The 16,063-nt window shown below is 47.3% G+C and overlaps 1 protein-coding gene across 10 annotated transcripts in view; it reads left to right on the forward strand.

The window, feature by feature from the left end:
- Positions 1–11,917, forward strand: part of LOC147438871 (uncharacterized) — a 53,147-nt gene extending 41,230 nt beyond the window's left edge. For 2 of the 10 annotated variants that reach the window (XR_015184522.1, XR_015184520.1), the window contains 3 exons: positions 2,480–10,987; positions 11,184–11,232; positions 11,318–11,917. Coding sequence is in view for 1 of the 10 variants with exons in the window: in XM_086484835.1 (XP_086340961.1) it covers positions 2,172–2,248; positions 2,588–2,635; positions 10,462–10,495; positions 10,569–10,578; positions 10,936–10,987; positions 11,184–11,232; positions 11,318–11,380 (333 nt within the window). In the remaining 9 variants the exon portion in view is untranslated. Of the gene's footprint in view, positions 1–1,637; positions 2,249–2,479; positions 10,988–11,183; positions 11,233–11,317 lie in introns of those variants that run through there. The other 8 variants (XM_086484835.1, XR_015184521.1, XR_015184525.1 and 5 more) reach the window with 8 other exon arrangements.
- Positions 11,918–16,063: the final 4,146 nt, after the last annotated feature.

Consider the following 16,063-nt stretch of genomic DNA (forward strand, 5'->3'; position numbering starts at 1 on the left):
GTCGGCCATCAGGGGTAGCGGTGGGGCGAGCCCGCCCCTGTCGATGGCGGCCAGGCACCTGCTGCCAACCGTCAATTGTCTGATCACTGGTCTTTGTCGAGGTACCAGCCTGTGCGTCCTGTGTATCAGGTTGCTTGGCATGCTCAGCCTTGGGAGGCTGCGCATGCGCTGTGGGTCGAGGTCTCCTGCAAGGACATGACTTTGCCAAATGGCCTATCTGCCTGCAAATGAAACACTGGTTCGGGAGACCCGAATACTCCACACTCTGTCAGATCCATCCCCCACTCACCTGAGGCAGTAGTACCACCTTGGGGAGGGAGTGTGTGTCACGATTAAGAACCCACACAGTAGGTAAACTTGCAGCCTTGGCCACAACTGAAGCTGCAGTGCGCAGAGACTCCAAAACTGTCGTGAACATGGAACCAATCCGGGGAGGAGAGGGAGGTACTCTCGCCTCAGGCTTGGGAAACAGACCAAAATCGGCAAGTCTGCCTCCTCCTCGAGCACATCTGTAGTCGGGCCAAAACCATGATGCCAGCGTCGGAAGTAAGCTCGAGTTGCTCGGATGCTGAGTGGGCTCATCGAAATCACCTTGGCAGTCATATTTGCAGACTCGAACTCTACCTGGTAGTACCCTCTCCCGAGTATCTGGACATCGGTGATCTTGCGCTTATCAGAGAGAAGACGGGCCTGTAGTAAACCCAGAACCTCGCCCCGACTGGGCTGAGTGCCAATGATCTTACATATAACCAAGCACGCTGTGAACTGATTGCACGGTGGGCTGGCAGCGGGTTGTGCAGGGCAGGGTAGCGCGAGGGAGGATTGGGGGGGGGGGGGGGAGAGAGCGATGGCGAGAGAGAGGGTGTGCAGGTGCGAGCTTGCAAACCTGAGTGATTATATTAGAATGTAACTTTTTATTCAAATGAAGTTTGAACTTGGAGAAGTACATGTCCTTGATGTTGTTATCACATGTTGCTATACATTGTTGCTATGTCACGTTTCAAATGGGACTTTCTAGCAACTATATTGTTTTGTCAAAGGATCAATTTAATTGGTTTACTAAATGCTCAAGGTCAGAAGGCTTGTTGTTGTCATTATGTGTCTTAGTAATCTCTTTTAGAAATGCTTGTTGTCATAATTTCATTGTAGTTTTCCCTTGTATGATATTCGGACAAAAGCTCATAGGGTCTGGAACATATTTTCTTAGTATGAAATTTAACTTCTTTGTGGAAGCATGTTTTCTCTGGTGTGGTGTCTAGAGGATAAATTTTGGAGATTGTTTGTCTTTTTTCACACATGTAGGGACTGCAAGTTGAACCCCTCTTGAACCCCTCCTTGCATGTGTAAAAGGAGGCAAAGACACCATCCGAAATCTTTTGGGGTGATTTCCCTTTGCCTCGGAATTAAATTAGTCTTGTTTGGAGAGCTTCAAATGAGTTGAAACTACCTCCCTGTTCGCAAATATCTGAGTGTGTTTTCAGCTTGTTTTGCACACTCAAGTTTTTTTCATGCAGTTTTTCTTCCTCTTCACAGCATCTACAGTGTGTGTGCATGAGTTTTCAGCATGTTGAGGAGTCCGTGCATGCTGTTACATGTGTGTGCATGCGATAAATTCTACATTGTTTGTGGTGCTGCAGAAGAAGGTTAGAGACAGGGATTGCTAAAGTGGAGATTTTTTGATGAGTGGTTAGATCGGAGATCCATCACTTAAGGCTCTGCCATTGTCTTTCAAAACCTTAGCTCCTAGCTCAACAAAGACAAGATGGGAGCATGGCAGAAGCAGTGGCAATGGCAGGGCTGCATCATTTTGTGTGTCAGCAACACGTGCCAGACTCTGATCACCAATGACCGCACTACGATGGCTCTAGTTACTCACATTGCCAAGGTGGTTGTACCACAGGAAAAACCCCACTCTGGTGGGGAAGTTCTGGGCTACACCGCCCCTTTGATGCCCCATGGATTGAGTAGGAAACATAAATGAAAGCACAACGAATACAATGGCATCCACAAGTTGTCCTTTTGCCTACATGGTGGCTCTTGGAACTCTTCATTTGCCCTAAACCAGGTTATAGAAGAATCTCACAGGTAATTGGATTGTGAGTTTTTGTTGAGTGCATACTTGTGTATGGGTGCAATGGGTATTTACTTGCAGACAGTTGGTTTGAAAGTAGATGCTTTCAGCTCAACATTGTTGGACCAAAGTTCGAAGTAGCAAGTATGCACATTGGTTGACTTGTATCTTTTTAGTGTATGTTGCATCCCTGATTCTTGATGCTTTCAGCTCAACATTGTTGGACCAAAGTTCGAAGTAGCAAGTATGCACATTGTTTGACTTGTATCTTTTTAGTGTATGTTGCATCCCTGATTCTTGGTGGGTTCAAGATGCTTTCAGCTTAAGATTATTGGTGCAAAGTTCGGTATAGCGGGTATGCACATTGTTTGACTCGCTTCTTTTTTTGTGTATTTGCATCCATCACAGGACTAATTCTTGCTGGGACGTATTGCGGGCGCTCTCGCTGTTAATATGAACAAAGTTTCCTGTGGAGAATTTAGATGAATGGACATGAGTGCCCATACGTTTTTAAAGGCTCTCTGCACAATACCATGCATGTAATCGTTTTTCTGTACACTTAAGGTAATTTTTAACATGCATGCTGTCATATGTATTTTTTAGGTGTTATCTGGCTCCATTGCTGACTTTAAACATATGATATTCTTCTGTGTGGTGTTTTGTGTTCTCAGATATGACAGGTTTTCCAGTGTTTTGATAACCCATTAAATGAAATTGGAATTGCACTAGGGATTTTCAAGTGATTAAACCATCATGGTCTCACACTTGTTAGTTTGTTTTTCTCATATACGACACAAACCACGCTTCCATGTTGAGGCTCAATCCCCCCCCCCCCCTCCCCCCCTTTTTTTTTTCCACAGAAAGATCCTTCCATTAGTTATAAAAAGAAAACTGCCCACTGGGCTACAAACACTCCATGATAGAGTACAAGAGGCTAGATAGAAGAGGAGACTCTCCCCTAACTATCGGAATGTACAACAAAAAATGGGTATCCCGATGGGCTAAATCATACAATGGGTGGGGGAAAAAGCCACACAGGTGGGCGATAATGGCACTAAGGAGTGCCTGCTCTACGGGAGTAAAACAGGCCACCCCCCCAAGTCGCATGGAAGGCTAGGCGCCGCTGCTCCACACGATCAGAGGTCGATTGTACTGTCCCCTGAGGGTGCGAATCAGCTCTATCCATATCGCTCGAACTGTCTCTGCCGGAGGCTCCGTCCGTCCGTCTATAGCTCTACTGCACCTGGCTCGCCATATGAACCAGATAGTGAGGCTGCTGAGAAGCTCCCAACGAGGCTCTCTGGCCTCCGTCCAAGGTGAATCTGTGAAGCCCGGTGCAGTAAACTGCCTGGGCTGCCCTCGAACAAAATGAATAGCCAGTGTCGGGAGACGCCTCATATCCAAGGGCCGGCCCAGAGGATGTCGACCAGGCTGCGGCTCCCCATGTGTAAACACCCTCCAGCGTAAGTGAGGCCAGGAGACGAAGAATCCGAAGCCAAATCTGCTGCGCATGAGGGCAATCCCATAACCAGTGTCTTTGTGTCTCTAGCCGATGCCCACATCTGCTGCAAGTAGGGGGGAAGCGGCAAGCCACTATAAACCAGCGAAGTGCCCACTGCTACCCCTCGATGGGCAACCAGCCACTGAAACGTGGAGATCCGTATGGGGGACTCCAGGACAAGACTAGGACTCCATATCAAAGGCTGCCACGCTCTCTCCTCTATACAAGATGGCTGTGGCTGCTGTAGGCCAAGGCGAAGCAACTCCCAAGCCCGTAATATGCTCAAAGCAAAACGATCCTCCCAGCCTCTGCTCAGGCCTGTCCTCCTCATCTCAGTGAAGATCCATCTGGTCTCTGGTGCCCAAATACCTCCTGCTAGGGGAGCTCAGGCCTGAATCCGCCTAAGTAAGAACTCCTTCCACGGCTTGGCACCGGGAAGAAGCCCTCGCACAATGAGCTTCCCTAGCAGTGCTCTGCTCTGATCCGTGGGATCAATGATGCCAAGACCCCCCTTTGCCAGGGGTAAATTGATGACCGACCAAGCTACTTTGGCCCGGGCAGACTGACCGTCTTGCCCTGACCAAAGGAAGTTCCTGATCAACCTCTAATTCTGTCTGATACAAGAACTAGAGAAAATCCAACATGAAGTGATGTACCACATGGTAGCCAGAAAAACTTGGTTGGTCACCACCACCCTCCCTGCTAGAGATAATCTCGCTGAGCTCCAATACAGAATCTTTTTCCGTATGCACAGAAGAAGTGGAGCAATCTGCTGCTTGGGAGATAAGTCCAATCCAATCTGACAACCCAGGTACCGTACTGCAGTGCCAGGGGGTATCCAACGAAATCCGGGGTCCGGGCTCCACTTGGGAGTGGGAGACTCACTGACCCAAAAAGCAACTGTCTTGCGCCAATTAATGAGCGCACCCGAAGCCACACAAAAGATATCCAAGGCCTGCTCTGCTCTCTGCAGATTGGCCTCCTGGCCATGCAAATAAAGTCCTGTATCATCAGCAAACTCTGAGTCCAACAAATCCTTATCCCGAATAGGTAACTGCAGCCCACGTAATCCAACCTCCTCTGCAGTCAATACTCATGGCCTCAGCGAAAAACAAGGGCAAGGGGGCAGCCCTGCCTGACTGAGCAAGTCAACTCAAAACTCGGCGCTCGGCCGCCTGCCATCGGCACCTGACTCTGAGCAGTGAAGTATAGAGCTGCAATCCCTCGAATCCAGCCAGGCCCAAAACCCATACGCAGCATAGTGCCCTCTAGAAAGCTCCAGTCCACTCTGTCATAGGCCTTCTCGAAGTCAAGAAGAAGAACAACCAAATCCTCACCAAGCAAGCGAGCTAGTGCAATAGCCTCCCAAAATATTAAAATGTTGTCAAGGATACTACGTTCCTTGACAAAGCCAGTCTGGGTATCATGGATCAACTCTCCTAGGAGGGGCTGGATCCTCAAACTCAAAGTCTTCGCTAAGACTTTGTATATAGTGTTGAGGATCATGATAGGCCTCCACTGCCGAATGTCATCAGATACTCCCTGCCCTTTGGTGATAAGAAAAATCAGCCCCTCCGAGAAACGTTGCGGCATCACCCCAGTGTCTAAAATATGCTGAAAGCCTCTGCATAGGCCTGATCCCAAGATACCCCAATGCCGCCTATAAAATGCAAGTGTCAAAGCATCCTCTCCTAGGAAGCTTCTATGTGGGAGTACCCTCAAAGCCTCAATAAGCTCATCCTCAGACAATGGATGTGCCAATGCATGCCTCATACGATCTGTGAATCTCCTCTGGATATGAGCCCAAACAAGCTCTCTACACCTCTCTCTCTCTCCTCAGACGGAGGTGTAGCACTGAGTAAATCTCTGTAGAAATCGGTAGCAATCCCTCTCAGTTCCTCAGGCTCAGTCGCTAGTGATCCATCCTGACGTCTCAGCTGTCTAACCCCTATCCGTGCATGGCGGGATCCGGTAATCTCAAAAAACTCTCCAGAGACTTGGTCCCCAAACTGTGTCCACTCTGAGGCCTGGCGGTGGTAATAGAACTCATGTCTCTGCTCCTCGATCTCGCTAACCTCTTGTCTGGCCTGCCGCAACTGACCCTCTAGCCAGGTGCACTCGGGTTGCTGCTCCTGTAATCTCTGAATGGCTGCTAGGCTGCGCCTGAGTCTCTTCTCTCTCTCTCTCTTGCGAGTCTCTCAAAATCTAGTCAAAGCTGTCTCATGTAAAAAAGTGCTGAGGGCCGCAATCCCCTGGGCACATTGCTCTGCTGCATCCACATCTGAGTTCTGGCTAGACTGCCAGATACGCTCTATCTCATCAACAAGGCTCGGGTCTGTGAGTACTCTCTTTTGAATACGTAGCTGCATGCTAGGTGCTTGTCGCTGCTCCTCAAAAGTAAGAATCACCGGGGCATGATCTGAAAATGCAGTGCCAGCCAGGATCCCTATGGTCCCATCCATCTCCCCAACAAAGTCGCCTACATAGAATCGATCAATCCTAGACAGGTTAGTTCCTCCTTGTCGACGGTCCGCGACTGAGAGAAACTCGGACTGTCTGGAGATCGTACAAAAGCCTCATGCTGCCATACATCCGAGATCCGCAAAGTCAAAACACAATCTCGCTCATGCTGCTAGCTCATGCCCATGCACTGTCACATGACTGCCCCCAATCCTATCTGCCGGATCCTCTAGCATGTTGAAGTCCCCTCCAACACACCATTGGTCCACCTCAGGTAATGCATCCAAAATCTGTGCCCAGAAATCTGCTCTAGCACTCGCCTGATTAGGCGCAGAAACCGCACGAGCTCCCCATGTATCCTCAACATCATAAACTGGGCTCTGCCCGGCACAATCACCCCTCTGTCCACAATGGCCTGCCGCCAAGCATCCGCAATAAACATACATACCCCTCCTTGCCCACTCATGGGTCCAAAACTAGCTGACCAAAATGGCTCACATCGGCCTGGCAAAACTGAGCCATATTTGCGAATTTGGCTCTCACTCAGATGGTGCTCCTGTAGCATCAAGATATCAATGGAACCGCCTACCAAGCATCGTTGAATCTCTTAACGAAGCCTGCCTCTATAACGGAGATATTGGGAGCCTCCAAGACCCTGCACATTCCATGAGATGATCCTCATGGTCTGCCAATATATGAAGTAGGTGCGTCAGCAGTCCGGCGAGCCTTCGCAATCGGCTTGGAGGGAGAATAATCTCATCCAAGCGACTGCGGATCTGACCCCCCTGAGCGCCGCACGCGCTGCGCACTATCCCCCAGTGGGTATATGCCATATAGCTAAGGCTGATGCCTCCACGATCTCATCCTCATGAATGCATACATAGAGTGGAGGCCTCGCGAGGTTCGCTACAATGCGAATCACCAAGTGTCTGACCCCGTGAGCATCAGTCCTGCTTGTAACTGTGTAATGGGTGAGCTCCCAAAAACGCGCAAGCATATCTGTCACATCCAGGTCTCCCAAGTGATGAGAGAACTCTATAGCCTGTGTGTGCAGGCACTCCTATGCCAAGTCCATGGACCACTCTCTGTCACTTGCTCCACACAACGGGAAGGAGGAGGCTACCGAGGAATCCAGTGCCTCCTCTCCCCGTGCTGGGAGGATAACTACGTGAACACGCATAGGTGCCGGCTCATGTGTCTCCTCATTACCAAAAAAGCACGTGAAAGAGTAGTCAAACGATGCAATCCTATGGCGCGAATCAAAGCTGAGTAGCCGACTCCGTATCGCTGACATGCGTGAAGATCTAATCCGCATCGTAGCTCTCTCCACTGGCCCACGAGCAAAATCGCTACTCATTGAGCGTCGCACTGCTGGAGAGTGCCAAGTACGTGGTGGCTTCTCTGTAGAAAGCAAAGACGAAGGCGAGGAAATGGCAGCGGGGGCGAGGTGCAGAGAGGGAGCAACTGGTGCTGCAATGGGAGGTGGAGAGGCGGGAGGAGGCGAAGGCGAGGACTGCAGAGGCGGGCCGCCATCTCCACAAGGGGGAGATAAAACCGGCTGCTCATGCACTATGGGCATGATGGGCGGGGCAGAGGCCGGTGGAGGAGGGGGTGGAGGGGTGGGGAGAGGTGCTGCGATCTCCTGGTCCATAGGCTGCTCTCCCGAGCTCTCTGTCTGTAAAACCTCAAACCGGTTCTGCACCGGCACCCACTGCCGCTGCTGCTGCTGACCTTGCCGTTGGATCGACTGCTCAAGCTGGCGCCCTCGATGCCGTCCTTGCACCTGCTGTCACTTTGATGTAGCAACAGGTGGGGGAGGTCTCTCTGCAGCCGACTGAGATGTGGCTCCAGTGGTTGGCTGTGTCGTCGAAGCTCCAACCTCCGGAGGCTGTGTCCGTGTCTGTGTCTTTGTCTGTGTCGGTGGTGGAGCTCGGGGTCTCCGACGAGGACAGGCCTTGGCCAAGGGGCCAATCTGTCAACGGATAAAGCACTGGTTCAGGAGCCCCGAATACTCTACTCGCTGATCAAACCATCCCCCGCCAACCTTAGGTAGCTAAACTACCTTTGGCAAGCAAGAGACATCTGGTACCAGAACTCTGACTGAAGGCATACCAGTTGCTCTGGCAACAACTGACGCTGCTGTACGTGCTGTCTCCAGGACCGACCCCACTAGAGAGCCAATCTGGGAAAGTAGGGGCAAGTACTCCTGACGGAGGCTCGGGAAGCACAGTCACTGGGAAAAGACGTTCAGCCCTCTCTGTCGCCTTTGCCGGATCAAAACCGTGATGCCACTGGCTAAAGAAGGCTCGAGCTTCGCGTATATCCAAGGGGCTCATCCCAATGACCTGTGAGACACTCTGTGTTGTCTCGAACTCGATCTGGTAGTGTCCGCGTCCCATTAGCTGGATATCTTGAATCTTACCCATATCTGCAAGCAGGCGTGCCTGTCACCAGCGTGTGACTACTATCTATCCTTTTTGTTGATTTCTTTCTTATTATCTATTTACTTTCACTTTTTGGAAACACCCCTCGGGAAATCTAACTGCCCTGCATTGCATAGCTAGTGTGGAACTGTCCAGAGGGAGTCCAGGCCTGAGGGCAAGAGAGCACTAAGGTTGGACAAAGACTATGGTTAGCCAAGTGGGGTCATTGACTAGCCAAAGTGGAATCCTTTGCTACAGAGGCTACATTTCAGTTCTGGATGTGGCCGCAGTGTACAAAGAGGGTCGGATGACCTAGAAAGATACAATGGCAGCATCTCCTAAAATTTAGGGAACTGCTATTTTGGGACCTGAAAATGTGTTGACGTCATTACCTCCGGAATGACAAGGGGAACATTTTCTTACTCTGCCGTGAAGTCAACTGGGCAACCGGTTGGGATATTTTTAGACGGCAACCCCGAAACGGGAAAATGCTTATAAATGTGCCAAGTGGCACCTTCTGGTGCACTTGCCTCATGCAACAAGAAGTGGCGCTGAATTTAGGAGGTGGAGAGCCTCATTTTCAGTTTTTGTCACAGGTTAAGAGCTATGGAGTGCTTGCTTTCCCTCTTATGCACAGTGCGGTGCCAGGAGTGATGCCCTGCACGCTACGCACTGCCCTCTCTCTCCCCTTTGGCAGTATGTTATGCCCCTCTAGTGGGCTCTTCGTTTGACCAATGTACAGTTGTGTGGGTTCATGCGCGATTGCCGAGGCAAGAGCCTCTTGCACAGGTACTGGATTAGCTAGCGGCTAATCCCCCCGCAGGTACAGGTGAATTCGGAGAGGTTTCACACCAGAAATCTCGTCCGATTCAAAGGGCAAGTAGCCCTACAGGTGCGGGAGCTCAAGGACTTGCTACGGATGCGACCGGCACGCGAAACGGAGCCCGAAACAGTGAACTACAGCCTGCTGTGTATTTTTGCAGGTTTAGGGTTTTGGCCCTAAACGGACCCTAATACCCCCAGGAGGTTCGGGGACGCAAGGGGACCGCTGTACAGGTGATCTGGCGCATTTTCAGGGCTGAAAACAGAGACTTCAGCGTGCTGCAGATTCTCGCCAGGTTTTGCAAAGTGCCCGTATGCGTCGGGAAAGTCATTTAATGCGTGGGAATATTGACTGTGAAGTGTCCTAGTACAGTTATGCTGCCGAAATCAGGCCGGAATAGTGGAAATTCAGCCGAGTTTGTGCGGGGCAGCTTGTAGGGAACCACAGCGTTTATTCCCTCTTTTGAACAGTAAAGAAATACCGAAAGGGGCGCCTAAGTTAGGGGCCAATCTGTTGTCGGTCTACTCATACAGGTGCAATCTAGCAGCAGCCTGTATCCCTCTCCCCTTTGTTGTGTCTTGAAAGTACAGGTAAAATAGACGACTAGTAATGGGTGAAAGCTAAATCAAGGTTTGAAGTAAAGTCTACCGCCCTTTTTGGATTGAACAGACCGGTTACAGTGCCTATAGTAAGTCTCGAAGCTAACCACGACTGGGACGGGTGCCAACAATGCGGCAGATCGTAGAGGTGGCCTGGAGCCTCTCTACCTTTGCTACTAAGCTCGCTTCCTCTTCTGGCGAAAGAGAGCCTGATGGGGGTGTCCTCGGGGGCGGTCGAGGGGGCTTCATGTGAGTCCCTCTGAGGCGGAGTAGGAGGAGCCTCCATCAGAGTCTGAAGCCGGAATGAAGGTGGAAAGACGTCAATGAAGAGGAAAGGGGCTGTCGAAGTCACGCTGCTGCTGATTCTCTACCACTCTCTCTCTGCTTGTCACAGCAGCAGTAGGGGCAGCACCTGGCGAAGGGGGGGGACGTGATGGTCTTCTGCAGAAGGAAGGGGGGGGGGTGGAAGCGATAGCGTAGTTTCCTGGCGAAGGCGACGGGCTTCAGCGAGCGCTGATTGTTTTCTCCTTCAACAGTCAAAAAATGAGGCTCAATCCCTTAATGATAAAAATTGTGCAATTCAGGTGTGGAAGCAGTTGGGACAAACAAGTAAACACGGTAATCTGGTTTTTGGAAAGGCTCCTAACAATAGCCAAACTTCTGCAAAAGAGTCTACATATTTGTAATTGAGGATGTAAAAGGTATGTTTTCTTCCTCTTCTTTCAGATATCCTGGGTATTGACTTTCACACTTTGTCTGACTCATATCTCATACAGGATAGATTAAATTATGTCGTAGTATGGCTCCATGCTTGTGTCCATGTAATTCTCAACTTTGTTTGCTCCTAGCACAATATTCCTCTCTATCTTGCTTTCTCACAGTTGAGGCTTGACACACAGACATCTTACTCAATGCATATCTTTTCTTGATGGGTCCTCACATCGATGGCTTGATACTTTGAAAATTTACATGTATGGGTCCTCATTGATTGCAACATCTTGTGCAAATCTGTCCTGACTTGTGCTCGATCTGTTCTTGGACATTGCTTGTTCCAACAGCTAAGACCACCTCCTTTGATGGAAGTCCCAAGGGTGTGCCTTCCCGTTCAAGGTAACCATAATCTCTCATATGGACATCATGCCTTAATGCTATTTATGCATACAAAAGGCTAGTGTGCAACTCCTGCATTGCATGAAAGGGTTATAAATTTGTTTCTGAGTGCGTTTGTATCAATTTCTGTTTGATGATGTTCGAAGTCTAGATGGAAGATTGTTCACCAATGACATGGAGTGGATTATGCTGACAGGTCGTTTGATGATCTAGAGGCTGACCTCCTCCGAGGGCAAAAAATTCAGGTAATCAATAAGTACTGCAGCTACCAGCATGTCAGGATGAAGGCATTTACTAATTGATGTTACATCACTGCCTTAATCCTCAAAGTTGAATCATCAAGGAGACACTAGAGAGCCAAGCTGCTCTGGATACAAGCTAGAGGAGATCTGATGCCACTCTCTCTCAATCTCTCTCTTCCTATGTTGATGCCAAAATGCCGAGGATGCCGGGGAGAGGCCGTCAGAGCAAAACCACTCCAGAATGCGTGTGGGAGGGTAGCTGATGGCGAGGCTACGTCAGAGGAGAGCCAAACTACTCTCTCTCGCTCTTGCTATGTTGAAGCCAAGAAAAAATGCTCGATGCTACCTTCCACCTCCGGAGGGAAGCACGCAAATGCCATAGCCCACTGATGCTCAAAGCTGATGCCGAGCAGATGCGAAGCCAAGAAGAATGACGTGGAATCTTTTGTCCGCTTCTGCCTTGCATGTAGACTGGCCCAAGGTGCATTGTGAGATTTGGCATCTTGCCATCACAAGCGTCTTCGTTACCTTCATGGTGTGTGCTCTTTCCTAGGTGGCTTTTTCTAAGCTTAAAATAGCTCAATTCACTTACTAAGTGATTGCCAACAGCTTAAAAAAATGCCTTTGTTTTTTTTTTGTTGAAAGTGATTAAATCAAAGGTATACCTAATGGCTCTAAAAAAAACAAATGGCTTTCCTGGTGGCTCTAATGGCTCGAAATCGCTAGAGGAAAGAAAATTAAGAAGACAAACACAAATGTATAAGGTTGTCTAGGATAATATGCGAGAAGGGCCACACACTCTTTTTTTTGGTATTTCAATTCACAAGTGGGAAACCTCAAAATGAGGAAAAACCACCAGAAAGATCAGATACAAAGCTCTAAAAGCAAAGTTGAAGCAAACATAGAAGATCTCTAAGATGTCCAATGATATGTCCCCAACATCATAGGTAAAATGTAAGGATTGTCAAAGCAAAAACTTGAATGGAGGAAAAGGATCCGCCTCTTGTTGATGGATCATGCGAAAATTGCGTTGGCGCCACAAAGACCATAGTGACCAAAATCTGACCCATGTGAAGAAGATCGCAAATTGTTGAAGGGAGTTTGGGAGAATGCCTTAAACCGAGACTCAGTTGTAAAAAAGTGGTGGTGGGAAATTGGAGGCGTATACAAGCAAAGCCCTTGGGACCTCACTCTGCAGAGCATATGGACACAGAGTTTGAGAGCAGAGGTCCCTTGAGAGTTGTACCTTGATATGAGCAATAATAAAGAAATATCGAAAGGGGTGCCAGTCTTTGGGGCCAATGCTTCTAGGCGCAGAACTCCGCCATGCCGTGTTGACTCTCTCTCTCTCTCTCTCTCTCTCTCTCTCTCTCTCTCTCTCTAACAAACCTGGACACCCCAAGTCAAGATTCTACTGCGACACAACAGAGATTCACTTCAAAACAGTTCACAATTCATACTTGAGTCTACACGGCCCGGTGTAGTTCCGTGCCTAGAGATATTGGCCCCAAAGATTGGCTCCCCTTTCGGTATTTCTTTTTGTATTAATCTGTGTTCAAAGTACAAGAGAGTGGGTAGGTGCTCACTCTCAGACTCTGCGTCCAGATGCTTTGAGAAGTCACATGAAATGACAAATCACATTCAAAAACATTCAAAATCTCAAACCATGATTTATCGGCACGTATTTAGCAATCGCATCTAGATCCGGTGGGGACCTCACAGATGCCGGATTAAGTAATCCATATTACAATCATGTCTATAGAGATTTATGAGACTAAAATGCTGCAGTCATTTTGTCTATTAGTTTCTGCACTCAAACAAGTCAAGTACAAATCAATCAGTATCATTTCCATTATTGGGAATTCCAGTTCATAAAGTCATACAGCTCAGCAGTATCTCTGAAACCCAATGCGACATCAGTGACTCTATCATAATATCGGGGCAATCGGTCGGTATAGGAGCGGAGCGACTCTCCTCTTGTGCAAACTCATTGCACTAGATTCGCCCCATGTTGAAATCGGGGTTCTATCGGAGTAGGCTATGCTAAACCAAATGCTTCAAGGTAAAGTTTCACAATCTGAGGAGTATATGCTAGGTCCTCCTCCTCCATTCACTTCACATCCAATGCTAGATAGTTCTTGAAGTTAATCAAGAACCGCCTCATCACTTTATAATCTTTCTATCTTTATGTGCCAGTATCTATTCTAGAACAAGCATCTCCTCGCTTTCCTCCACTTCGGGTTGCTCATCTAGCTTCCCATCATCGGGCACATCACCTTTAAAAGGCTTAAAGAGACTCACATGAAAAGCATTGTGAATTCTCCAAGTATCGGGCAGCTTGAGTCTAAAGGAGACATCATTTATCTTTTCTTTTATCTGGAAAGGGCCATAATAGCTCATGCCCAGCTTTGGAAAAAGCCGCTCCTTTCCTTTTCGTTTTCTTAGGAGTGCCTTCTCAAAACGTAAGAGCACTCAATTATTCTACTTTAATATCAAATTGCGGCAATGTCGATCTGTTGCCTTCTCATGTCTTTCTTGAGATTTCTCTAAAGCCTTCCGGACCTTGACAAAAGAGATGTCCACGTCCTGCGTGCATTGGTCGGCTTCAAAAATCTTATCTTTCGTGCTTAGGAAGGGTGGAACCTTCGTAGCAGGTTCAATAATCTCAAATGGCGCCTTCCCTATCGAAGAGTGAATCGTGTTATTGTAGGCAAATTCCACCAAGGGCAAAAACTTTTCCCATTGAGTCTTCTGATCAGAAATGTAAGACTTCAATAAATCCAATACAACTGAATTTGCAATCTCAGATTGCCCATCTGTCGACGGGTGAAAAGATGACGAGAACTGCAACTGTGTGCCAATGTTTTCTTAAATAGCCTTCCAAAATAAACACATGAATCGGGGATCTCTGTCAGAGACTATGGTCTTAGGCATGCCATGTAAGCTGAATATCTGGGCAATGAACAGTCTCACTAAATGCTCCGGTTTGACTCACTAAATGCTCCGGTTTGACTGTTTTCTTTACTGGAAGGAAATGAGCTTGCTTGCTAAATCTGTCAATAACAGTCCAGATACCATCGTGCCCACTCTGTGTCTTTGGGAGATAAAAAATGAACTCCATAGCAATACTTTCTCAGGGGCGGGTAGGAATGGGTAAAGGCTGTAACAATCCCTGTGCTTTATGCATGTCAAACTTGACCTTCTGGCATACCAAGCAACTATGTACAGAATCGTCCACGTCCTTCTTGAGTCTCGGCCAAAAGAAGTATCGCTCCACACCTTTCAAGGTGGTGTCAATGCCGTGGCGACCCGTAAATGGTGGATAGTGGCATGGTTAGAACCTTTTCCCTCAACGACTGTGTAACGCACAACATCGTTTTCTTTATCAAGTAGCCATCCCGAATGGAATATCCCGCTACTACCTCCCCATTCTGTATTCGACCGAATACATCTGAAAAATCTAGATCTGTGGCGTACTGATCGACCATGTCCTCGAAGCTTCTATGATGTATCGCGGAAATATGTCATAAATGTCCCCTTCATCTAAAAGCTAATCCTCCACATCTGGGGCCAAAATATAATGATCTCTCTCTTTTGGGATCACGAATTCTTGTGCATACCTAGCATTTCACACGACTCTTTGCTTTACACAAACCCTTTCTTAGACCTCTTATTATCTCCTCATTACTACGCACGGACCCGTAGTCACCACGGTTACCTATTGGAATGCCATGTGCATGATTCATGATAGTCCACATGCTTTCTTGTTTAGAGTGAGATGTTGGAAAAATGAGCAATGAGCTAGATTGAATCTTTGCAGTTCTATTTATGCCCTTGCACTACTCAACAAATCACCTCCATCTAACTCCTCTTATTCCTTATCATACTGCCAACTATGCTAAAGAAGGCGTTACAAGTGTCTAACCCAATTGAAGACAAACTTTTAGATGAGAAAACTTCTCCCTTAATTCCTATATAAGGATGATTGCAAAGCGGCAAGAGAATTGGATATCCTCAAAGTCTTGTTTGCTTATGAAGTTCTCTTTCAGAGTTTATATTGTTCCCTTCATAATCCCATATGCGCCATATCTTGACAATACAACCCGTTTAAAAAAATGTATTTCTCAAGGAAGCATCTTCATTTTTAAAATCTCTCTCTCTCTCTCTCTCTCTCTCACTCTCACACACACACACACACACACACACACACACACATTTACTGATATTATCGTGCTTACTCTCTCTTTCTACTTAAAACTTACAATGACAGTGCGCTCTCTCTCTCTCTCTCTCTCTCTCACACACACACACACACACACACACACATTTACTCATATTATCGTGCTTACTCTTTCTCTTTCTACTTAAAACTTACAAGCGGCAGTACTCTCTCTCTCTCTCTCTCTCTCTCTCTCTCTCTCTCTAACAAATATTACTGACCACAATGGGACAGTGAAGGGTCTAACTTCTAAGACTCTAGATTCATAAACCACAACTTGAAAAAACATGTTCTTAGGCTTGATTTCTAAGACTGAACCAGTAAAAAAGACAAAATTCATTCAAAAAACCTAAGCTAATTAGTAGAAATTAGGAACTAAAATAAACCATTTTTAATTCTGGACACTTACGCACTATCAAAGCTACACAATGAAGTAGCACAAAAAAAAAAAAAACAAACAAAATTTGAAAAAACTACATATAAAAATTTAAGAGGTAAGTTGATTATATCTGAAAGGTTTTTACACTGAAATTCTCTAACTTTTGTAGATTTTCTCACCTTTAAATTGCAAATTTATATATGAATTTTAAAATTTGTATATGGGACTAGACTAAC

Source organism: Adiantum capillus-veneris, chromosome 16 (genome assembly GCF_014529385.1).
Source record: "Adiantum capillus-veneris isolate H3 chromosome 16, ASM1452938v2, whole genome shotgun sequence".
Classification (NCBI taxonomy): Eukaryota; Viridiplantae; Streptophyta; class Polypodiopsida; order Polypodiales; family Pteridaceae; genus Adiantum; species Adiantum capillus-veneris.